This window comes from Carassius auratus, unplaced genomic scaffold (assembly GCF_003368295.1).
Source record: "Carassius auratus strain Wakin unplaced genomic scaffold, ASM336829v1 scaf_tig00217860, whole genome shotgun sequence".
NCBI lineage: Eukaryota > Metazoa > Chordata > Actinopteri > Cypriniformes > Cyprinidae > Carassius > Carassius auratus.
Genome location: NW_020529278.1, coordinates 35,082 through 59,343, shown reverse-complemented (window position 1 = coordinate 59,343; position 24,262 = coordinate 35,082). Strand labels below are relative to the sequence as shown.

General features: G+C 36.7%; 1 protein-coding gene, 4 non-coding genes and 1 pseudogene across 5 annotated transcripts; all 6 read right to left on the bottom strand.

The window, feature by feature from the left end:
* Positions 1–648: 648 nt before the first annotated feature.
* Positions 649–3,214, bottom strand: LOC113103790 (piggyBac transposable element-derived protein 3-like). The gene is made up of 2 exons (XM_026266005.1): positions 1,415–3,214; positions 649–1,171 (listed from the first exon to the last, which is right to left on the bottom strand). Exons 1-2 carry the CDS (start codon positions 2,678–2,680, stop codon positions 1,037–1,039), a joined length of 1,401 nt encoding a protein of 466 aa, XP_026121790.1. The 5' UTR covers positions 2,681–3,214; the 3' UTR covers positions 649–1,036.
* A 6,305-nt stretch (positions 3,215–9,519) lies between these two features.
* On the bottom strand, positions 9,520–9,638 carry LOC113103812 (5S ribosomal RNA). Its single transcript, XR_003291640.1, has one exon. It is a non-coding gene; the product is annotated as a 5S ribosomal RNA (ribosomal RNA).
* A 500-nt stretch (positions 9,639–10,138) lies between these two features.
* Positions 10,139–10,275, bottom strand: LOC113103819 (uncharacterized; annotated as a pseudogene).
* A 373-nt stretch (positions 10,276–10,648) lies between these two features.
* LOC113103813 (5S ribosomal RNA) lies at positions 10,649–10,767 on the bottom strand. The gene has a single exon (XR_003291641.1). It is a non-coding gene; the product is annotated as a 5S ribosomal RNA (ribosomal RNA).
* A 502-nt stretch (positions 10,768–11,269) lies between these two features.
* LOC113103802 (5S ribosomal RNA) lies at positions 11,270–11,388 on the bottom strand. The gene has a single exon (XR_003291630.1). It is a non-coding gene; the product is annotated as a 5S ribosomal RNA (ribosomal RNA).
* Positions 11,389–18,003: 6,615 nt separating this feature from the next.
* LOC113103796 (5S ribosomal RNA) lies at positions 18,004–18,122 on the bottom strand. Its single transcript, XR_003291624.1, has one exon. It is a non-coding gene; the product is annotated as a 5S ribosomal RNA (ribosomal RNA).
* Between the last annotated feature and the right edge of the window lie 6,140 nt (positions 18,123–24,262).

Sequence of the window (24,262 nt, the reverse complement as noted above, 5' to 3'; positions counted from 1 at the left end):
ATAATAATAATTATTATTATTTTCCATATAGTGAATCCTAAGCAGATTTCATTTCTTTGATAATTTCAGTCTTTGATATGTTAATTATTAACAACAATATTAATTTGGAGGCATTTATATTTTTTTTGCAGTGTCAGTTTAAAAATAAAACTACCACTCAGGCCAATAAAGGACAAAAATGTCCTTGTCAAAAAAGTGTCAAAAAAATATTATAGATTAATATTTTTTTCCACTTTCACTGACTTAGATTTTTTTCCAGCATCAGTTCTAATCATAATTACCAAACATTCATTAATTTTCAGAATTTTAACACCTTAAATGCCGGTTTCTTTACATAATGCCACTGTTGATTTTTATAAAAATTATAATAATAATAAAACATTTTCATATACTAAATGCTAAGCAGTTTTTTTTTTCCTTTAAATATTACATCCTTGGATATGTCAATGGTTAACAACAACATACATTTTTATGCTTTCATATTTTTATGCAGTAACATATTTAAAATAAAAACTACCACTCAGGTCCATAAAGGACAAAAATGTCCAAGTAAAATCATAGTTTTATTACTCCTATTATCCTCCAAAGTTTTTACTTTTTGATAGAATATATCTTATATTGCTCTATAAATAAAGCAAAAATACAAGATCACTTTGAACAAGAACAAGATTTATTGTGCAAAACTCGAGAACACTCAGAATAGAAATAGTAGACATTTATGCAGAGGGAATTAGGGAACAGATAACAGAAATAGTAGGCATGTGCCTACTATGAGGGAATTCACACACAGCAGGAGCTGCAGTATGTGATTGTGTGGACTTTGCATATATGCTTGCCACACTTGTTGCAGGTGGAAGCACTTTTTTTCTTTTTGTCAGTGCAGAACGTGCAGACCTTCCTCTTTTTGGTGTTTGGGTCTCCCTGCTGTTGATCCTCCATTGTGGTGGACGTAGATGGTGTGCGGGGGATGCGCTGTCTTCGTGATATTTGCGGCATCACAAGTGCTTTCCCCAGTTCCTCCAAAAACAGCCTCCGTCTAAATGTTTTGCCCTGGTTCCAGGAGGGATCCACGGCTGACCACAGTACAAAGGAGTTGAAGGAAGACACATCTACACCACTGAACCACTGGCCACCGACATGTTCTTCTCCTACAGCTGTAGGTGCCAACAACCTGCAAAAGAAGAAATAAACGAAATATTCTTCTCATCATTCACAAAAATATAATATTGTGTATAGAAATGCAAGAAATACTAAATTATAAAGGAACTATGCAGTAAGAATAAAAATAAACAAAATATTCTTTTCCTCTTTCAAAAAACTACAACACTGAATATATAGATACAAAAAATACTGAATACTAAAAGCATTTTGCAGTAAGAATAAATGTGTGTAACTGAAGCATAATGACACATTCCTTGTCCAGGTTGTCGACACCTCCTTTGCAGCGGTTGTAGTCTGTAATGATCACTGGCTTCTTTTTTTCAGTGTCGCTCACAGCTGGCTCGCGGTGCTTGGTGCTAAGGAGCAGCACATTCTTCCCTCGTTTGGGTACGTAAGACACAGCTGTGTGCGTCTTAGTAAAAGCAAAGAGGGAGGACAGAAGTGCTCTATGCTTTATTTGCAGCAGCTGTGGGGGAAGCTCTGGCTTGTTCCTGTGAATTGTGCCAACTAGGGCCATCTTCCTCTTTAGAAGCTCCTCCGCCAGTCCATAGGAGGTGAAAAAATTGTCGCAGGTCACAGTGTTCCCCTGGAGCCCCTCCGTCATTTCCAGAATGACCCTTTTTCCTTGGTTCACCTCCGCAGGACTTCCAGGAGACTTCCCCGTGTAAATTTGCAACTTCCATGCATAGGATGTGGTGACATCACAGGTGACCCAAATTTTTATGCCATACTTGGCAGGCTTGCTGGGCATGTACTGGCGAAATCTGCATCTGCCTTTGAAAGGGACGAGCTGCTCATCCACACAGACATCCTGGCCTGGGTTGAACAGCAGGGGAAGGCGATGTGTCCACTTCTCCCAGATGGTCCGAAATGCAGCCAGCTTGTCATGCATGTAACGTGCAGGTCGTGTCATCCTATCATCGAACCTCAGGGTGGAGCTCAGGAGCTTGAATTTACGATGGGACATGGTGGCTCGGAAAATGGAACGTCCGTTTTCCACATCCCACAGGCTTCTTGTTGATTCATTTCGGGACTTGTACACGCCAGCCAGAATCAGCAGCCCGATGTATGCCTGAATGTCAGTGGAATCGAAATCAATCCAATCTGTCACAAAACGCCTCCCGTGTAAATTAGTGTTCTCCAGAAGAAGCTGAATGATTTCTTCGGTGATGAAGAGGTCGAAGCAGGACTGCAAAGTTGTGATGCGGGCAGTTGCATAGTGTGTGGGACCCGGGGTCATACCCTTGGCAGGATTGTAGCGCAGCGTCTCAGTGTGAGTGGAAGACCAGAGAATCTGCCCATTTTTTGAAATCCACTGAAGATCTGCAGTCTCTTCTGTGTCCTCGCTCTCAGTGCTTTCATCAGAGGAACAAGAGCTATCAGAGTCAGACTCTAATGCAAACTTGACTTCATCTTCTGAAGTCAACTCTTCATCCTCACTTTCACATGTAGCCGGGTGCTCACTGTTGGTGGCCACAACTAGATCCAGAGCTTCCCTTGCTGTGAAACGTCTCTTCATCTTGCAAACTATGAAATGACAAGGCCCTCAAGCCACTGATATTTATAGGTTTGGCTGTGAAAGCACCTGTCTCAACTAAAATCTACCAGACAAAACAATCACCATTTTCTCGAGGTGAAAACAAAAACAAGGTTTTGAGGGGCTTCTGAACTACTACATCAAAATCAAGCTCACCTTTTATCTTTGAACAAAAATAATAACAAATGAAAAAGTGCAAACAAGTAATAAGAAATGTGTTTGAATGAAAAAAAATCTTCAAAGCTCTTCAAAACTTTTTGACTTTATTCAGTTTTCGCATGAGAGGGTCTATGACTCTGTATGACTTATTTACATGAGGTGGGATTTGTGATTTCGAGTACAATATATATATATTTTCATTCAAACTGTTCACACACACACACAACATTTTCAGTACACACATACAAACCACACTCTGACATCCATACCAACACACCCACACTATTATAGCTTCATAAAATATCTAATTGGCTCTATAATATGCATAAGCCGAAAACAGCCGTAAACAACAATAAAGCGATAATTTTCTTTGAAAACCTGAAAAAATGGCACCATCTGGTAAAAAAATAGTAAAAATTTAAATTTTGAAGCCTTGCCAACAGAATGAAAGCCTGTTAACAAAGATTGCGTCATTTTATAGTTGAATGGCACCGGGATTAAAAATAGCAGATTTAATGGGTTTCAATGGGGACATTTTTGTCCAAAAGGTCCTGAGAGGAAGTATTTTGTGTACCTAGTAGAAAATAGATTTTTTAAAGGAAATGAAGGTGAAATATTAAAAATACACACCTGTGGCAACTTTTATGCAGTTAGCATTAACACAGGCAAAGTTATAAAAAAAAAAAAAACTGAAAAAGCCAAAAATGTCCTCAAGGATGCACAAGGGTTAAAAAACTCTTCCACTTTCTGGCAACTTCCACATTAAATCATTTATAACACAACAATCTTTTGGGGTAAAAACATCATAATAAGAGTCTAAATTCTTTACACCTTTAAAGTACACATACAGTTTTTCAATATATAATTCTGTTTTTCTTTTAAACACACTCCAAACATCCAACACAATTTTTTCCTTTTTAGCCACAGTTCTTCTGTCCCATATTGCACTTTTCATTAGCATTACACACAGATTAATGAAACTTTTGTTTTTACACTTTTTTTCCCAACCAAACATCACAACTCTGTTCCATTCCATTACATTTTCATCCCACTCCTCCGCCACATCTTTAATTAAACATTTACATTTCCTTAAAAAATCCTCTAGCTCTCTACAATGTAAAAACATATGTAAAATCCCCTCTTCCTGTTCCTGGCACACTTTACACAGAGCATTTTCTTCCATTCCTATTTTATTTAAAATAACATCAGTAAAAACCACTTTATGCCTTATAAAATACTCCAAACATTCCAATTTTGTTTCCACACATTTCCCCATCATGTTTCTCCATATTTACTCTTTTTTTAAATCTTTGAATTTCTGCACCCAGTATCCATTTACAATCAGCTCTTTAAAAACATCATCTCTAAAAGCACAATAAATCATTGTCACAGTACATTCCTTAAAATCATACAGTTTTTCCCCTAATTTCACATTAATACATTTCTCTTTTGGTTCTCCTTCCATACTTTCTATTCTTTTAATCCACTCTTTAGGTATTGCATTTTTAATGATTTCATATTTATTTTTTATTTCTTGTTCACTGTAATCTTCTTTTGCCTCTTCCATTGCATTCACAATACATTGTGTCAGTAAAAATCCTTCTTTAAATTCATATAAAACATCTCTCACTCTTGTTATCCCCACATCCATCCATTTCTTTAAAAACAATTCTTTGTCTTGTTTTAAAATGTTTTTGTTTAAAAACAGAGGTTGATTTAAAATGTTTTCTCTCCCATGTGGATCATACTCTACTTTGTCTAAAAATTTTCCCCAGGCACTAAACATTTCCCTATAAAACTCTGGTAAGCACTCTGTCATCCAATTCTTAGTTTTGATCCATAAAATCCCATCCCCCATGTTAAAATCCCCACATTTGTTTAAAAAATATTCCATTGTCTTTTTCCATGCTGTTTTGTGACCATCATCTAGATATTTTTTTACTATTTTAACTCTTAAGCTATTTTTTCTCTGTTCAACATCAATTAATCCCATCCCTCCTTTCCCTACTTCTCCTATTAATGTACTATATGCAATTCTTGACGGTTTACTATTCCATAAAAAATAAAAAAAAAAAACATTTTTTCAACCTTTTCTCCACCCACATTGGCATAGCAGTCACATATAAAACATACCACAACTTTGACACCATTAACACATTTAAAATTAAAACCTTCCCTTTTAAACTTAAAGTCCTCAATTTCCAAAAAATTAACCTTCTTTCAATTCCTCCTACTATTTCTTCCCACATTTTTTTTTTAACATTCCTTTCGTCTTTTCCCATTAGAACACCTAAAATCCTTATTTCTTTTGTTTCTTTAAAATTAAAATAATCAGTTAAAACATTTACTCCTCCAAATCTCACATATGTTGTTTTTTCTTCATTTAACTTGCCTCCTGATCCCCTACAAAACATCTGTACTACTTCCATTACTTTATTAACACTCTCTATATCCTTAACTATTATTGTTGTATCGTCTGCATATTGAAATATTTTTTCATTTCCCCCACTTCCTTCAATGTTTATCCCTCTTATGTCTTCATCTATTTTAACAACTAATCCCAATGGTTCTGCAAAATAATATAAAAGCGCTGATAAAGGACATCCTTGTCTTATTGACCTAGTAATTTTAAAACATTCTGTTAAAAAACCGTTACACTGTATTCTTGTTATTGCTCCCCTGTATAAAATTGTAATCCACTTGACAAAATTATCCCCAAACCCGTACCTTCTTAAAATTCCAAATAAATAATCATGCTCCACTCTATCAAAGGCCTTTTCAAAATCCAAACTAATAACATATCCTTTTTTGTTTTTTTCTTTCATATATCTTATTCTATCTATTAAACTTAAAGTTGTATCCGCTATATCTTTCCCTTTTACTCCATACACTTGGTTTGTTTTAATTATGGTTGGTATTACCTCTTTCAATCTATTGGCTAAAACTTTTGTTAAAATTTTCAGATCTGTATTCAGCATTGTAATTGGTCTATAATTTTTTAGGTCTACTTTATCTCCTTTTCTTTTATATATCAACTTTATTAATCCCATCCCCATTCTCTGATTCATTTCCTCTTTTTTAAAAATGTCTTCATATACTTCTTTTAAAATACTGGTTAAAAAATCTTTAAAAACTATATAAAATTCACTCCCCAAACCATCTATACCTGGACTTTTATTTTTGTTCAATTCACTTATTGCTCTTTTTACCTCTTCTTCCCTTATCTCTTCATCACACTCTTTTTTGTCTACTTCTCCTACTGTTGTTTTTATTTGATTTAGTAACTCCAATTTCTCTTCTTCTTTCAACTCTCAGTACTAAACAGAATTTCATAATAAGCTTTTACTTCTTTTAATATTTCCTCATTTGTTTCCACCACTACACCATTTTTCCCTCTTGTTTCTTTAATCATTCCAGCTTTCCCTCTTATTTTTTCTAGATCAAAGAAAAACTTTGTACATTTTTCACCCTCCACAGTATATTTAGCTTTACTCCTTAGTCTTGCACCTTCATATTTTTCCTCTTCCATGTCTTTCAATAATCCCTCCAATTCTTTTATTTTTTGTATATCTTTTTACCATTCTCATTTAATTCATTTTCCAATTTTTCTCTTATTTCTCTCTCCTTCTTCCTCTTACACATCTGTATCAATTTGCAATACTTTATCGTGAATTTTTTTTACTAAATATTTAACATTTTCCCACCATATCCTTTTATCTTCACTGTACATTTCATTCTCCTTTTCTTTTTTAATTATTTCTTTAATACTTAACACATATTCCTCATTCTTCAAAACCTCTACATTTAAAACCCATACACCCGGCCCTCTTTTCACTGAACTCCAGTCTACTTGTATAAAAAGTGGTTTATGGTCACTTAAGCTTGATTCCACATATTTAATGTTACCGATAAAACCTTCAATGTTCCTTGTACATAAAATAAAATCAATTCTTGTTTTACACATAAAATTCCCTACTAATTGCCTCCTTGAATATTCTTTCTTTTTTCATTTCTTTCTCTCCATACATCAATCATATTATTTTCTTCCATTAATAATTTCAGTTCCTTTCTTCCTTTATCATTTTTAAAAACCATTCCCTCACCAATTTCTAATTTACTGAAAACAGTATTAAAATCACCCATCATAATAACTTCTTTATGCTTTTTTAAAAAATCTCTTAATACATTAAAATATTCCTTCTTTTCGCTCTCTACAGTCGGTGCATGAATATTAACTACAATAATTTTTTTCTCCTCATACTCCATTTCAACCGCAATACATTTCCCATCTATGTCATTATATATTGTTTTACATGATACCCCACAGTTTTCTTTTATTAAAATCGCAACTCCTCTTCCCAGCCTCCCATCACCATTGTTATAAAAAATCTCTCCACTCCACCTTTTCCTTATTTCAGTCATGTACTCTTCCCTGCAGTTAGTTTCTTGAAATAAAATCACATCCTCTCCTTTACACATTTCTTTCACTTTTTCAAATATTCCTACGTTCGAAAGCCCTCTAGCATTAAAAGTAACAATTCTTAAAAGCATAAAACATATAAAAACATGCATAAAACCCATAAACTCAGTCCATCTCCTCCACACCCTTTAGCAGCTCATACTTATTTGCACACTCAATCCCATCTTCTTTAAGCATTCTTTTTCTTGCAGTATCAAGATTAGGTATTACCTTTACAGATCTTCTTCTTTTTGATGATTTCCCCTGCGTCTCCTCATTTTCTTTTCCTTGTTCACACTCTTTTGTAGCATCATTAATTTCTATCGCGTCCATCTCCTTTTGCACACTGTCCGTCACATCCATCGGTGTACATTAAATTCCCTCCTGTTGTGCATCACTCAGTACTTTATTCCTTTCATCAACCAGTTCCACATTATCCAAAGCATTTTGCAAGCTGTCTGTCAAATCCATCTGTGTCCAAATTCCCCCATCCTGTTGTGTTTGAATGATTGGTTCGGTACACTCTTTCTGTTGTTCTATATCCTTATTTAATTCCAGTCCTTCACCACGTACCCTTTCTCCAACGTCTCGCTGCTCGTTGTCTCTTTCATGCACCTGCCTGCCCACCTGCTGCTGCTCCTCCTCCTCACCCTGCATCCAACACTCACACTTATTTAAAACCAAATTGCACTCCGGGCACGTCACAGCATTGCAGTTTCTCACGAAGTGGCCTCTTTCCTCGCATTTATGGCACTTAAACTCCGGGCAGTCCTTCACCACATGATCTGGGCTCATGCACAGCCGACAAGTCTTCACCTGATGCCTGTGCATCACCCGAAAGTATTGTGGACCCTCTGCCGTTTCTATTTTTGTGCTGTATGGTAGGGAGGCCACCTCCTTCGGAAACCGCGCCTTTACATATCTTGTCCCATCCTCGATGCTGGTGCCCGGATAAACACGCCGCTTTATTTTTGAAATTGGGGAAACCCCCCAAACCTCCAGTTTATTTAAAATCTCTTCATCAGCAAGGTAGACGGGCAGATGCATGAAAGAGACAACATAATCTCTGTTTTGCAGTTTCTTTATCTCACAGTTCACTCCTTTAATTAACAATCCCTCAGTCAGTTCATCACAAGTTTCTTCTTTTTCCATTGTCAGTTCATATTCCTTTCCTTGTCTTGGCCTCAGTGCTAAGATTTTACCATATCCACATTTGTCCGTCACCACTTTAATAATATCCACAGCTCTCACCTCACTTACATTCTCCACATTCACAATCACAGTCGCCTCCTTTAAGTATTTCCTTTCACCAATTGTATATCTTGCATCTTGATTTTTACCGCGTCCTGCTCGTTGTCGATACTCCAGTCCAGTGTCGTTTGCCATGCGTCTCTCTCCAGCCAGTCCAGTGTTGTTTGCCATGCGTCGCTCTCCAGCCAGTCCAGTGTTGTTTGCCATGCGTCTCTCTCCAGCCAGTCCGGTGTCGTTTGCCAAGTGTCTCTCTCCAGCCAGTCCAGTGTCGTTTGCCATGCTTGTCTCTCCAGCCAGTCCGGTGTCCTTTGCCATGCGTCTCTCTCCAGCCAGTCCAGTGTCGTTTGCCAATAATCCATCCATTGTACAAAAAAATTAGCCACCCTCCAGCCAGCAAGATGCTGCTGTTAGGTGGTTTAAAACTGAAAAACCACACAAAAAATAAACTAAAAGTCCAAAAACAACTCACAAAACAAACACTAACAGAAAAATCAAAATGGAGGAGAGCCTTCCTCTCCCAACTGCAGCCAACACTTCCTGTAGCTCTCTAGCGCTCTCAGGTTGGTATGGCCGTAAGCGAAAACAACTGCAGAGAGAGGGCTATTTAAAGACCAGCCAATCTAATCGCCAGTACATTATATAAGTAGGAAAGAAAACCCAAAAGCTTAAAGCACCTGGTATTCCTAGGCAGTCTCTCATCAAAGTACTAACCAGACCTAAACCTGCTAAGATTCAGAGATCGGGCATTGACGCTTTCTTTTTTTTTTTTTTTTTTTTAATGAAAGATTATTATATAATTCGTGAAATTTTCCAAAAGATTAAAGCACCTGGTATTCCCAGGCAGTCTCCCATCCATGTACTAACCAGGCCCAAACCTGCTAATATTCAGAGATCGGGCATTGACTATATTTTTTGGCAAAATTATTATATACTAAGTGAAAAATGTCCAAAAAGCTTACAGCACCTGGTATTCTCAGGCGGTCTCCCATCCAAGTACTAACCAGGCCAAAACCTGCTTAGCTTCCGAGATCAGACGAGATTGGGCATAGCCAGGTTGGTATGGCCGTAAGCGAAGACTGCTGCAAAGAGATGGCTATTTAAAGACCAGCCAATCTAATCGCCAGTACATTATATAAGTAGGAAAGAAAACCCAAAAGCTTAAAGCACCTGGTATTCCTAGGCAGTCTCTCATCAAAGTACTAACCAGACCTAAACCTGCTAAGATTCAGATATCGGGCATTGACTCTATTATTTGGCAAAATTATTATATACTAAGTGAAAAATGTCCAAAAAGCTTACAGCACCTGGTATTCCCTGGCGGTCTCCCATCCAAGTACTAACCAGACCTAAACCTGCTAAGATTCAGAGATCGGGCATTGACTCTTTTTTTTTTTAAATGAAAGATTATTATATAATTCGTGAAATTTTCCAAAAAGATTAAAGCACCTGGTATTCCCAGGCAGTCTCCCATCCATGTACTAACCAGGCCCAAACCTGCTAATATTCAGAGATCGGGCATTGACTCTATTTTTTGGCAGAATTATTATATACTAAGTGAAAAATGTCCAAAAAGCTTACAGCACCTGGTATTCCCAGGCGGTCTGGTATTCCCAGGCGGTCTCCCATCCAAGTACTAACCAGGCCCAAACCTGCTTAGCTTCCGAGATCAGACGAGATCGGGCATAGCCAGGTTGGTATGGACGTAAGCGAAGACTGCTGCAAAGAGAGGGCTATTTAAAGACCAGCCAATCTAATCGCCAGTACATTATATAAGTAGGATAGAAAACCCAAAAGCTTAAAGCACCTGGTATTCCTAGGCAGTCTCTCATCAAAGTACTAACCAGACCTAAACCTGCTAAGATTCAGAGATCAGGCATTGACGCTTTCTTTCTTTTTTTTTTTTTTTAATGAAAGATTATTATATAATTCGTGAAATTTTCCAAAAGATTAAAGCACCTGGTATTCCCAGGCAGTCTCCCATCCATGTACTAACCAGGCCCAAACCTGCTAATATTCAGAGATCGGGCATTGACTATTTTTTTTGGCAAAATGATTATATACTAAGTGAAAAATGTCCAAAAAGCTTACAGCACCTGGTATTCCCAGGCTGTCTCCCATCCAAGTACTAACCAGGCCCAAACCTGCTTAGCTTCCGAGATCAGACGAGATTGGGCATAGCCAGGTTGGTATGGCCGTAAGCGAAGACTGCTGCAAAGAGATGGCTATTTAAAGACCAGCCAATCTAATCGCCAGTACATTATATAAGTAGGAAAGAAAACCCAAAAGCTTAAAGCACCTGGTATTCCTAGGCAGTCTCTCATCAAAGTACTAACCAGACCCTAAACCTGCTAAGATTCAGATATCGGGCATTGACTCTATTATTTGGCAAAATTATTATATACTAAGTGAAAAATATCCAAAAAGCTTACAGCACCTGTTATTCCCTGCGGTCTCCCATCCAAGTACTAACCAGACCTAAACCTGCTAAGATTCAGAGATCGGGCATTGACTCTTTTTTTTTTTTTTAATGAAAGATTATTATATAATTTGTGAAATTTTCCAAAAAGATTAAAGCACCTGGTATTCCCAGGCAGTCTCCCATCCATGTACTAACCAGGCCCAAACCTGCTAATATTCAGAGATCGGGCATTGACTCTATTTTTAGGCAGAATTATTATATACTAAGTGAAAAATGTCCAAAAAGCTTACAGCACCTGGTATTCCCAGGCGGTCTCCCATCCAAGTACTAACCAGGCCCAAACCTGCTTAGCTTCCGAGATCAGACGAGATTGGGCATAGCCAGGTTGGTATGGCCGTAAGCGAAGACTGCTGCAAAGAGATGGCTATTTAAAGACCAGCCAATCTAATCGCCAGTACATTATATAAGTAGGAAAGAAAACCCAAAAGCTTAAAGCACCTGGTATTCCTAGGCAGTCTCTCATCAAAGTACTAACCAGACCTAAACCTGCTAAGATTCAGATATCGGGCATTGACTCTATTATTTGGCAAAATTATTATATACTAAGTGAAAAATGTCCAAAAAGCTTACAGCACCTGGTATTCCCTGGCGGTCTCCCATCCAAGTACTAACCAGACCTAAACCTGCTAAGATTCAGAGATCGGGCATTGACTCTTTTTTTTTTAAATGAAAGATTATTATATAATTCGTGAAATTTTCCAAAAAGATTAAAGCACCTGGTATTCCCAGGCAGTCTCCCATCCATGTACTAACCAGGCCCAAACCTGCTAATATTCAGAGATCGGGCATTGACTCTATTTTTAGGCAGAATTATTATATACTAAGTGAAAAATGTCCAAAAAGCTTACAGCACCTGGTATTCCCAGGCGGTCTCCCATCCAAGTACTAACCAGGCCCAAACCTGCTTAGCTTCCGAGATCAGACGAGATCGGGCATTTTTTTTTTTTTTTTTTTTTTTTTATTATTATCAAAAAGTACTTAAAAATAATAATAACATAAATCATATTTCCAACAATTCACTTTCAAACGTATTACATGTTAATTATATTTAACATATACAGCATCAACTTTGAAATTTAATCACATTACTTCACTCAAACCCAAACCAAAACTAATTGCCTAACTTTAACGTAACCTTGTTTTTTCAAAATGTTAAACTTAACCCTTCAGTTGTACTTATAAATCCATTTTCTTCTACAAATGCTTTTTCAAATTCTTCTTTGCTTAGGTATTTCCACATTATATACACACTCTTTCTAACAATACTCTTGAAAATTCCAATCACATCTACTTTCTTTCTCTCAAAGTATGCCATATTCCTCCTCACCCATATTGCATATCTTGCATTACTCAAAATCAAATTCCAAAAATTCACCTTTCTATCCTTATAATTTATACGTTCTCCAAATAAAAACATTTTTTTTCCACTCATCCTCTGCAAACTCCTTGCCTATTCCATCTTTTATCAGTCTTTTCATTTTTGCATGAAACTCCTCAAGTTCTTTGCACTCAAAGAAAATGTGCATCAAAGTTTCAGCCTCTGTCTCACATATATCACATTCTCTACTCACATTTTTGTTCATTTGATGAATTACCACCTTTGTATAAATTCTGTTGTGTCGTAGCTTAAAGTCCAAATTCTCACAGTCCAGTCCATTGTATTTGACATTTAAGTTTCTCCATATTGTCTTTACCTTCATATCAGGAAAGAGTCTTGGCCATACCGCCTCTGATGCAGGCACTTTGATTTCCTTTCTGACCATAATTTTGTATATAGTTTTCACATTTATCTCCATCAAAAACTTTTTTCTCCCATTTTCCACAATATACATTTCAGGCATTCCCCAATCTCCCACTTTAACAGTTTCTCTTTCAATCCCTTCTACCCACTTTTCAGGCAGGCTTGTTTTAATGTTTTCACACTCACCATCCACTTTTGCTTTGTCAATTTTTTCATCCCACCCCACCACAGAATCATATATTGCCCTATTTGGTAAGAAACCCTTTACATATTCATACACCAAATCCTTTACTTTCCTTACCCCTGCTCTCATGAACAGTCTGTTGTAGAGCATTTTCCCTCCCCTCCTTATTCTTGGGTTCATAAAAATTGGCTGATTGTGTATTTGATTTATGTTTTCACATTCATAGTTTACATTTATCACAAATTCAGCCCATGCAGTAAACACTTCTTGGTAAAACAACGGCAATTTTTCAATCATTGGCTTTTTTAAAACCATAAACACTCCTTCATCACCACTTTCATTTAAATATTTTCTCATATACCCCTTCCAACCATATTCTGCTTTACCACATAAATATTTTTTTTACTGTCTTAACTCTTATTGCCTTCCTTTTCAAATCTAAATCTACCAATTTTAATCCCCCCTCACTATAATCTGCTATTAATGTGTTTGCTGATATTTTTGCTCTTTTCCCACCCCATACAAAATTATTCACAGCCTCTTTTATTCCATTTAACACCCAGTCCCAACACATAATTACATTTGGATAACAATAAAGAATTAACCACCACAACTTTCCCTTTTAGTCTTAATTCCCTTAGTCTCCAATACTGTAACACTTGCTTGATTTTGTTTAGCACCCCTGACCATGTTGCATCCCTTGCCTCTTTTGCATTCTCTCCTACGTTTACCCCTAAAATTTTTATAAAATATTTTGTTATTCTGAATGGAATATCTAACCCTTCAACCCTTACTCCTCCTATACTCATTATTTCAGATGTATCCACATTTATTTTTGCACCTGATGCTTCCCCATATTTTTCTATCTGTTTTCTTATTTTATTTATACTCTCTATATCCCTAACTGTAAAAGTTGTATCATCTGCATATTGGTGTATTACACTCAATCCCCCCTTTGGTATTTGAATACCTTTTATTTCCTTATCTTTTTTTATAAGTGTCGCCAGTGGCTCAGCTGTTATTGAGTATAATATTGCAGACAACGGACAACCTTGCCTTACTGACCTCTCTAAAGGGAAGGGGTCAGTTAACACCCCATTAACTTTAACACAACTTTTAGCATTTCCATATATTAATTTTATCCACTTTTGCATCCTCTCTCCAAACCCAAACCTCCCCATTGTCTGTTCTATAAAGCTATGTTCCACCCTGTCAAATGCCTTGTTTAAGTCTATAGATAAAACCAATCCCCCTTTCCCATCTTTCCCCATCCCTTCTACTATGTCCCTTATTGTGCAAATTGTATCTGTAATATCTCTACCCTTTATGCTATAGGCTTGGCTTAATGATACTATTGACCCTACTACCTCTTTTATCTTATTTGCCAGCACTTTTGTCAATATTTTATAATCTGTGTTTAGAAGACTTAATGGTCTGTAATTTCCTAGCTTATGTGGACTTCCTTTATTTTTATATAGTATTGTAATTATTCCTAACCCCATAGATTCTGGCATTTCCCCTCTCTCTTCCATACTCCTATAAACCTTCAACAATATTGGCGCTACAATCTCTTCAAAGGTCTTATAAAACTCATGCGTTAAGCCATCTGAGCCCGGGCTTTTGTTCTTTTTTGTCTGTTTTATTGCTTCTTTTATTTCTTCGATAATTATATCGCTTTCACATATATTTTTCTCGTTTTCACTTAACCTTTTACTCACAGTATTTAAAACTTCATCCACACACTCCTGTTTTACCCCTTCTTTCTTAAATAGCTTTTTATAAAATATTTCTACTTCTCTTATTATCCCCACATAATCAGTAATCTTCTCACCTTTTTCATTTTCCAGCTCTGTTATATGCTTTTTCCTCTGTTTTTTCTTTTCTAAGTTTAGAAAGAACTTCGTGCTTCTTTCTCCCTCTAACGCATACTGTGCTCTACTCCTTATTACTGCACCCTTACTTTTTTCTTTTTCATACTCTTCTATTTCTGCTTTTATTTGCATAAAGCGTTCTTTGTCTTGCTCAGGATTACCTTCTATTTTTTCTGCTTCCCTCTTCAGTTCATTTTGCATATCCTCAATTTTACTCCTCCTCATAAAATCCCTTTGTTTTGCATATCTAATACTTCTTTTTTTAATTGTCCCTTTCATTTTTTCCCACCACTCACATACATTTTCATCAAATAACGCATTTTGCATTTCATAATCTATACATTTTTTTATATTTTCTTTGTATGTCTCTTCTTTTAGCAAGTCTGCATTCAAACACCACATTCTTTCCCCCTCTCCACCTCGTTTACATCCATCTTAACCATCATCATAGCATGATCACTTATTCCCACAAACTTATATTTCACATTCTTTACATATTTCAACATTTCCCTTTTGGTTAAACATAAATCTATTCTGCTCTGTTTCAAAACACCCATCACCAATTGTCTTCTAGAGAAGTCTTTTTTGTAGGGATTTTCTTCCCTCCATACATCTACTATGTCCTCATTTTGCATCCATTCAGTTAGATATTTCCTGGATGCATCTGATTTAAAGTTTGCACTACTTGATGCATCCAGTCTCGTGCACCATACATTGAAATCCCCAACTACAATATAGTTGCCTTTACATAACGGCTTAATTTCTTTAAAGATTTATTTTCTTTCGTTTTCTATGTTAGGTGCATAAATGTTTATCAGCCTGAAACATTCATTTTGAAACACAAATTCAGTCACTAACAGTCTCCCATTACCATCCTTGTATACTTGCTTCACATTATTCAATATATCTCCTTTTATAAGAGTTGCCACACCACAGGATTTTGCATTCCCATGATTCACAAAAATTTCCCCTTCCCACCTCTTCCTTATGTTGTCCATTATATCATCAGACCAATGTGTTTCTTGCAAACAGAATACTTCAGCTTTTAACAATCCCTTGACCTTCTCAAACTTATTTTCATCTCTTAATCCATTGCTATTCAAACAGGCAATGTTCATAAAGCCTCACATAGCAAGTATCGTCATTTTTAAAAGAATCATCCTCATTTTGTTAATTCCAGACACTTACTTTCTGCCGTATGCTCCTCTATTTCTTTCTTCTTTCTTTTCTTCTGCACCCTTTCCCCTTTACTTGTGTCCATGTCCTCGTCGTCAATTGTCACCAGACTTTCTTGCACCTCTCTCTTCCCTCCAGCGCTCTCCACCTGCAACTTTTCTTCTTGCCTTTTCACATTTTCACCCTCCTGACTCTTGCCATCAGCTTTCACTCCTTCCCCTTCTCTGTCTTCACACTCCAAGATGTTCCTTTCCATCTTTTTTCCAGGTTCCGCTTCCCTCTCTTCCTTTTTTTTCTCTCTCCCTCTCCATCTCCTCCCTGCAGCCTCCTCCTCTTGATCACTCACATCCACAATCGCTCTCCATTCCGTTGTTCTTTCTTCCCAACTCCATGCATCCCTTCTCTCTTCTTGTCCAGTCATTTCACCTACCTCTCCTTCGATCTCCACCTCCTCATCCACCTCATACTGATCCGAATCCTCCCCATTGCTGTTTCTCTCACCTATCTCTGCTGGGGTTTCACACACACATAATCCAGGTCGCATATTGCACATTTTGCAGTTCTCTTCCTTGCACTCTCTCGCGTAATGACCTTGCCTTTGACACTTAAAACAGCTTAAGCTTGGACAGTCTCTTACAATATGACCTGGCTGAATGCACAGGCGACAGACTTTCACTTGCCTATCATGTATTACCCTGAAGTGCTCCGTCCCTCCTAATGTCTCAAACTTCGTTGAATACGGCAGTGATTTTACCACCTCATTGAACTTTACCTTTAAAAATCTTGTTCCATCAGCGATATCCGTCCCCGGCCACATTCTCCTTCTCACACTTGAGGTTGCTTTAACTCCCCATTCAGACAGCTTTTTAAGTATCTCCTCATCCTGTATGTATGTTGGTAACCCAAGGAACGAGACCACCATCTCCATACAGTCCACCTCTTTCGCCATCACCCGACTATTCTTTATCTTAAGCCCATCCAACAATTTCTCCTTTCCTTTTTCCTCCTCCATTGTCAACTCGTATTCTTTTGGTGTTTTGAATCTACATCCGATCACCACTCCACATTCTTCTCTCACTTTCTTCAGTATCTCCATCATTGTTAGTCTATCTTCTCCTTCTATTTCCACCAACACTGTGAGCCTCTTTTCATAATGCCTTTTTCTTAGACCCAGCTCTCCGTCCATTTCTCTTGTGTTCCTTTTCTCCTGTCCTTTTGCATTCTCCATTTGTCACACCGTGTTGTAGCCTTCTCAGTGTAGAAAGTATTTATCCCCAAACAGCAAAAGCTGTTTGGGGATTAAATGACTTTAAAGCAGACCAGTTCCCCTTTTTTTAAAAAGGTTGTTTTTAACTTCAAGGCTTCAGTTTCCAATTTTCAACTCTCCACACTTGTTGTTTGATATCCTCCTGCAAGCTGTACCACTTCCTGCTTCCACTAGGGCGCGCTCAGGTTGGTATGGCCGTAAGCGAAGAGTGCGGCAAAGAGAGGGCTATTTAAAGACCAGCCAATCTAATCGCCAGTACATTATATAAGTAGGATAGAAAACCCAAAAGCTTAAAGCACCTGGTATTCCTAGGCAGTCTCTCATCAAAGTACTAACCAGACCTAAACCTGCTAAGATTCAGAGATCGGGCATTGACGCTTTCTTTTTTTTTTTTTTTTTTTTTTAATGAAAGATTATTATATAATTTGTGAAATTTTCCAAAAGCTTACAGCACCTGGTATTCCCTGGCGGTCTCCCATCCAAGTACTAACCAGACCTAAACCTGCTAAGATTCAGAGATCGGGCATTGACTCTGTTTTTTTAATGAAAGATTATTATATAATTCGTGAAATTTTCCAAAAAGATTAAAGCACCTGGTATTCCCAGTCAGTCTCCCATCCATGTACTAACCAGGCCCACACCTGCTAATATTCAGAGATCGGGCATTGACTCTATTTTTTGGCAAAATTATTATATACTAAGTGAAAAATGTCCAAAAAGCTTACAGCACCTGGTATTCCCAGGCGGTCTCCCATCCAAGTACTAACCAGGCCCAAACCTGCTTAGCTTCCGAGATCATACGAGATCGGGCATAGCCAGGTTGGTATGGCCGTAAGCTAAAACAACTGCAGAGAGAGGGCTATTTAAAGACCAGCCAATCTAATCGCCAGTACATTATATAAGTAGGAAAGAAAACCCAAAAGCTTAAAGCACCTGGTATTCCTAGGCAGTCTCTCATCAAAGTACTAACCAGACCTAAACCTGCTAAGATTCAGAGATCGGGCATTGACGCTTTCTTTTTTTTTTTATGAAAGATTATTATATAATTCGTGAAATTTTCCAAAAGATTAAAGCACCTGGTATTCCCAGGCAGTCTCCCATCCATGTACTAACCAGGCCCAAACCTGCTAATATTCAGAGATCGGGCATTGACTCTATTTTTTGGCACAATTATTATATACTAAGTGAAAAATATCCAAAAAGCTTACAGCACCTGGTATTCCCAGGCGGTCTCCCATCCAAGTACTAACCAGGCCCAAACCTGCTTAGCTTCCGAGATAAAACGAGATCGGGCATAGCCTTTTTTTTTTTTTTTTTTCACACATCTCTACATTGCACATCTTTCCTTTACATAGATAATTTAAAAATCTCCTTCACTTCCTGGCAGCTTCCACATTAAATCATTTAAAACACAATAAACTTTTGGGGTAAAAACATCATAAAAAGAATCCAACATATTTCCACCTTTAAAGTACACATACAATCTCTCAATATATAATTCAGTTTTCCTTTTAAACTCAGTCCAAACATCCAACACAGTTTTTTCTTTTTTAGCCACAGTTCTTCTCTCCCATATTGCACTTTTCATTAGCATTACAAACAAATTAATAAAACTTTTGTTTTGACACTTTTTTTCCCAACCAAACATCACCAATCTGTTCCATTCAATTACATTTTCATCCCACTCCTCAGTCACATCTTTAATTAAACATTTACATTTTCTTAAAAATTCCTCCAGTTCTCTACAATATAAAAACAAATGTAAAATCCCCTCTTCCTTTTCCTGGCACACTTTACACAGAGCGATTTCTTCCATTCCTATTTTATTTAAAATTGCCTCAGTAAAAACCACTTTATGCCTTATAAAATACTCCAAACATCCCAATTTAGTTTCCACACACTTCCCCGTCATGTTTCTCCAAATGCACTCTTTTTTAAAATCTTTGAATTTTTGCACCCAGTATACATTTGCAATAGGCTCTTTAAAAACACCATCTCTAAAAGAACAATAAATAATTTTCAGAGTACATTCCTTAAAATCATACAGTTTTTCCCCTAATTTCACATAAATACATTTCTCTTTTGGCTCTCCTTCCATACATTCTATTCTTTTAATCCATTCTTTCGGTATTGCGCTTTTAATTATTTCATATTTATTTTTTATGTCTTGTTCACTGTAATCCTCTTTTGCCTCCTCCATTGCATCTACAATAAATTGTGTCGATAAAAACCCTTCTTTAAATTCATACAAAATTTCTCTCACTCTTGTTATCCCCACTTCCATCCATTTCTTCAAAAAAATCCCTTTGTCTTGCTTTAAAATGTTTTGGTTTAAGAAAAGAGGTTGATTTAAAATGTTTTCTCTCCCATGTGGATCATACTCAACTTTAACTAAAAATTTTCCCCAAGCACTTAAAATTTCTCTATAAAACTCTGGTAAATTTTCTGTCATCCAATTCTTCGTTTTCATCCATAAAATTCCATCCCCCATGTTAAAATCCCCGCATTTGTTTAAAAAATATTTCATCGTCTTTTTCCACTCTGGTTTGCCCTCATCTAGGTATTTCTTCACTACTTTCACTCTCAAACTATTTTTTATCTGTTCCACATCTATTAAACCTAACCCCCCTTCTCTACTGCCCCTAATATTGTGTTAAAAGCTATTCTTGCTGGTTTCCCCTCCCATAAAAAGTCAAGAAAACATTTCTTCAACCTCTTTTCTGTCCACAATGGCATATCTGATACATATAAAACATTCCATAACTTAGACACCATTAAAACATTCAATACTAAAACCTTCCCTTTCAAGATTAATGTTCTTAATTTCCAAAAATTTAACCTTCTCTCTATCCCTGTTACTAGTTCCTCCCACATTTCATCACATACTTTCCTCTCATTTTTACCCATTAAAATTCCTAAAATCCTAATTTCATCCACTTCCTTAAAATTAAAACAATCCTTTAAAACCATTGCTTTACCAAATCTCATATATACAGTTTTTTCTTCATTTACTTTACTCCCAGATCCTTTACAATATTCTTCTACAACCTTCATAACTTCCTTGATGCTCTCCTTTCCTTTAACTACTAACGTTGTGTCATCAGCATATTGAAAAACCTTTCCCTCAGCCTTATTTTCCTCAATTTCAATTCCAATTATTTCTTCTTTTTGTTTTATAGCCAATCCTAACGGTTCCGATACAAGTGAATATAATAACGCTGAAAGCGGACAACTCTGTCTTATCGATCTTGTGATTTTAAAACATTCTGTTAAAAACCCATTACATTTTATTCTTGTTAAAGCGCCCTTATATAAAATCTCAATCCATTTGATAAAATTCCCCCCAAAACCAAATTCCTTTAAAACATCAAATAAATACCTGTGTTCAACCCGATCAAATGCTTTTTTCAAAATCTAGACTAATTACGTAACCAACTTCATTTTTTTCTTTCATGTACCATACTGTGTCTCTTATGCTCATTGTTATGTCCGCTATATCTCTTCCCTTTACTCCATATGCTTGGTTTGTTTGAATTATACTTGGCATTACTTCCTTTAACCTGTTTGATAAAACCTTCGCTAAAATCTTAAAATCTGTGTTAAGCATCGTAATCGGCCTATAGTTTTTTAAATCTACTTTTTCTCCTTTCCTTTTATATATCAATTTTGTTATACCCATCCCCATTCTTTCATTAACTTCTTTTTCAAAAACCTCACTAAAAACTTCCTTTAAAATCTTTGTTAAAATCTCTTTAAAACATATATAAAATTAACTTCCCAAACCATCTATTCCTGGACTTTTATTCTTATTCAGCTGCTGTATTGCTCTTTCAATCTCTTCTTCTCCAATTTTTTGATCGCATTCTATTTTATCTTCCTTACTAATTCTTACTTTTATCTGATTCAGCAGTTCCCTTTTTTTGTTTTCTTCTACACCCCTTGCACTAAAAAGATCCTCATAAAAATTCTTTATTTCTTCTAAAATCTCTTCATTCCCTTCTACAACTTCCCCATTTTTCCCTCTTATCTGTTTTATTATTTCAGCTTTCCCTCGCTTTTTTTCTAAATCAAAAAAAACTTTGTGCATTTTTCTCCCTCCACAGTATATTTAGCTTTTGCTTCTTAACCTCGCCCCCTCATATTCTATTTCCTCTATTTATTTCAGTTTTTCCTCCATTTCCCTTATCTTTTGTATATCTTTATTTTCTTTATTCAATTCCACTTCCAAACTTTCCTTTATTTCTTTTTCTTTGTATCTTTTGCATTTCTGTACTAAACTGCAATACTTAAATGAGAATTTTTTTATTAAAAACTTTACATTCTCCCACCATATTCTCTTATCGTCTTCATACATTTCATTTTCCCTTTCTTTTTCTATAATTTCTTTAACCTTTAAAACATAGTCTTCATTTTCTAACATTTTTGTATTTAAAACCCATATTCCTGGCCCTCTTTGCACTTTATCCCAGTCCAATTTAAAAAATAAAAACTTGTGATCGCTAAAACTTGTTTCTTTATACTTAATCTTTTCTATAAAATTCTCCACATTTCTCGTACATAAAATAAAGTCAATTCTTGTTTCGCACACAAACTGCCCCACTATTTGCCTTCTTGAAAACTCCTTTTTCTTTTGATTCCTTTCTCTCCACACATCTATCATATTATTTTCTGCCATTAATGCTTTTAGTTCTTTTCTCCCCTTGTCATTTTTAAAAACCATTCCTTCTGCCATGTCTTGTTTACTAAAAACCGTATTAAAATCCCCCATCATTATTATTTCTTTATACTTATTTACAATACTTCTTAAAACATAAAAAACTCTTTCTTTTCCTTCTCCACCGTTGGTGCATGTATATTTACTAAAATCAATTCCCTTCCTTCATGTTTTATCCGAACAACCATACATTTCCCCATCGTATCTTTGTATAAAATTTGACTTGCTTTAAAAACATCATCCTTCATTAAAAAAGCCACACCTCTCCCAAACCTCCCATCTCCATTATTGTATAAAATCCCTCCTTCCCATCTCTTTTTAAAATCATTCATTACATTTTCTCTCCAGTTTGTTTCTTGTAGCACAATAATGTCTTCTCTTTTACATTTTTCTTTTACATATTCAAATTTCTTTAAGTTCAAGAGTCCTCTTGCATTGAAAGTCACAACACTTAAAACCATTAAAAAGAAAAAAAAATTAAATATCTAAAACCCATCATTCTCAGTCTTCCTCCACCATTTCCTTTAACACTTCAAAACTGTTAAAACATTTAACTTTTTTCCTTGCAGTTCCTATATTTGGCTTTACCTGTAGTGATCTTCTTCTAATTTGTCCCCTCTCCACCTTTTCCTTCTCATCCTCCTCCATACTTATTTCTCCTTCGTTGTCAGTTTCTTTGTCTTGTTCTTTTCCTTTTTGTCCATGAATTGAAGATATGTCCATCTGGGTCAATTGTGTGTCCTCTTCTCTTATCTGTTCATCATTTTCTTTTTCTTTTTCTCCTTCTCCTTCTCCTTGTCCTTCCTGTCTGTAGTTTGTTCCTTCCTCTGATTCCTTTGGTTGTAATTCATCCTCTTCTTGTCTTTCTTCACAATGTCCTTCTTCATCGTGGTTTCCTTCATGCACCTGTCTGTCCACCTGTTCTTCCCTTCCACCTACCACTCCCTCCATCCAGCATTCACATTTATTTAACATTTTTTGGCAATCCAGGCACCTGACAGCATTGCAGTCTCGTGCGAAATGTCCCCTTTCCGAGCATTTATAGCACTTGAATTCTGGGCACTCCTTCAGTAAATGTTCTGGGCTCATGCACAGCCTACAAGTCTTCACCTGGTGGCTGTGCATCACCCTAAAGTACTGCGGGCCCTCGGCTGTTTCAATCTTTGTGCTATAAGGGAGTGATGCCACTTCTTTGGGGAAAAGAACCTCACCTTAACAAATCTTGTACCGTCTTCAATGTCAGTGCCCGGATAGCATCTCCTTTTGATTTTAGATATGGGGGATACCCCCCATCCTTCCAATTTTTCCAAAATTTCCTTATCCTCCAGGTAGACAGGCAGGTGCATGAAGGAAACAACGTAATCTTTATTTTGCAGTTTTTTTACTTCACAGTCCACTCCCTTTATTGTCAATCCATTAATTAAAATGTCACACATTTCTTCCTGTTCCAGTGTCAGTTCATATTCTTTACCTTGTCTGGGTCTTACAGCCAACACCTTTCCACTTCCAATTTTTTCTGAGATTGCTTTAATCATATCCTCTCCTCTCACAACACTCACATTCTCTGTACTCACGATCACTGTTGCCTCCTTTAAATATTTTCTTTCACCAAAATTTTTATTTTCCATTTCCAGCTCTTTGTTGCTTCTCCAGTCCAGTGTCATTTGCCGTGCGTGTTCCTCCTGCTAGTCCAGTGTCGTTTGCCATGCTTGTTCCTCCAGCCAGTCCAGTGTTGTTTACCATGCGTGTTCCCCCAGCCAGTCCCGTGTCGTTTGCCATGCTTGTTCCTCCAGCCAGTCCAGCGTCGATTGCCATGCGTGTTCCTCCAGCCAGTCCAGTGTCGCTTGCCATGCGTGTTCCTCCTGCCAGTCCATTGTCATTTGCCATTCGAGTCTCTCCAGCCAGTTCCGAGTTGTTACCATATAATCCGTCCATTTTGGAGAAAAAAAAAGATCAACCACCCTCCAGACAGCGATATGCTGCTGTTAGGTGGTTTTCAAAAAAGAAAAATGGCAAAAAACAATCACAGATTCACAAAACAAACAAAACAACCACAAGTAGAAAAACACAAAATGGAGGAGAGCCTTCCTCTCCAAACTGCAGCCAACACTTCCTGTAGCTCTCTAGCGCCCTCAGGTTGGTATGGCCATAAGCGAAGACTGCTGCAAAGAGAGGGCTATTTAAAGAGCAGCCAATCTAATCGCCAGTACATTATATAAGTAGGATAGAAAACCCAAAAGCTTAAAGCACCTGGTATTCCTAG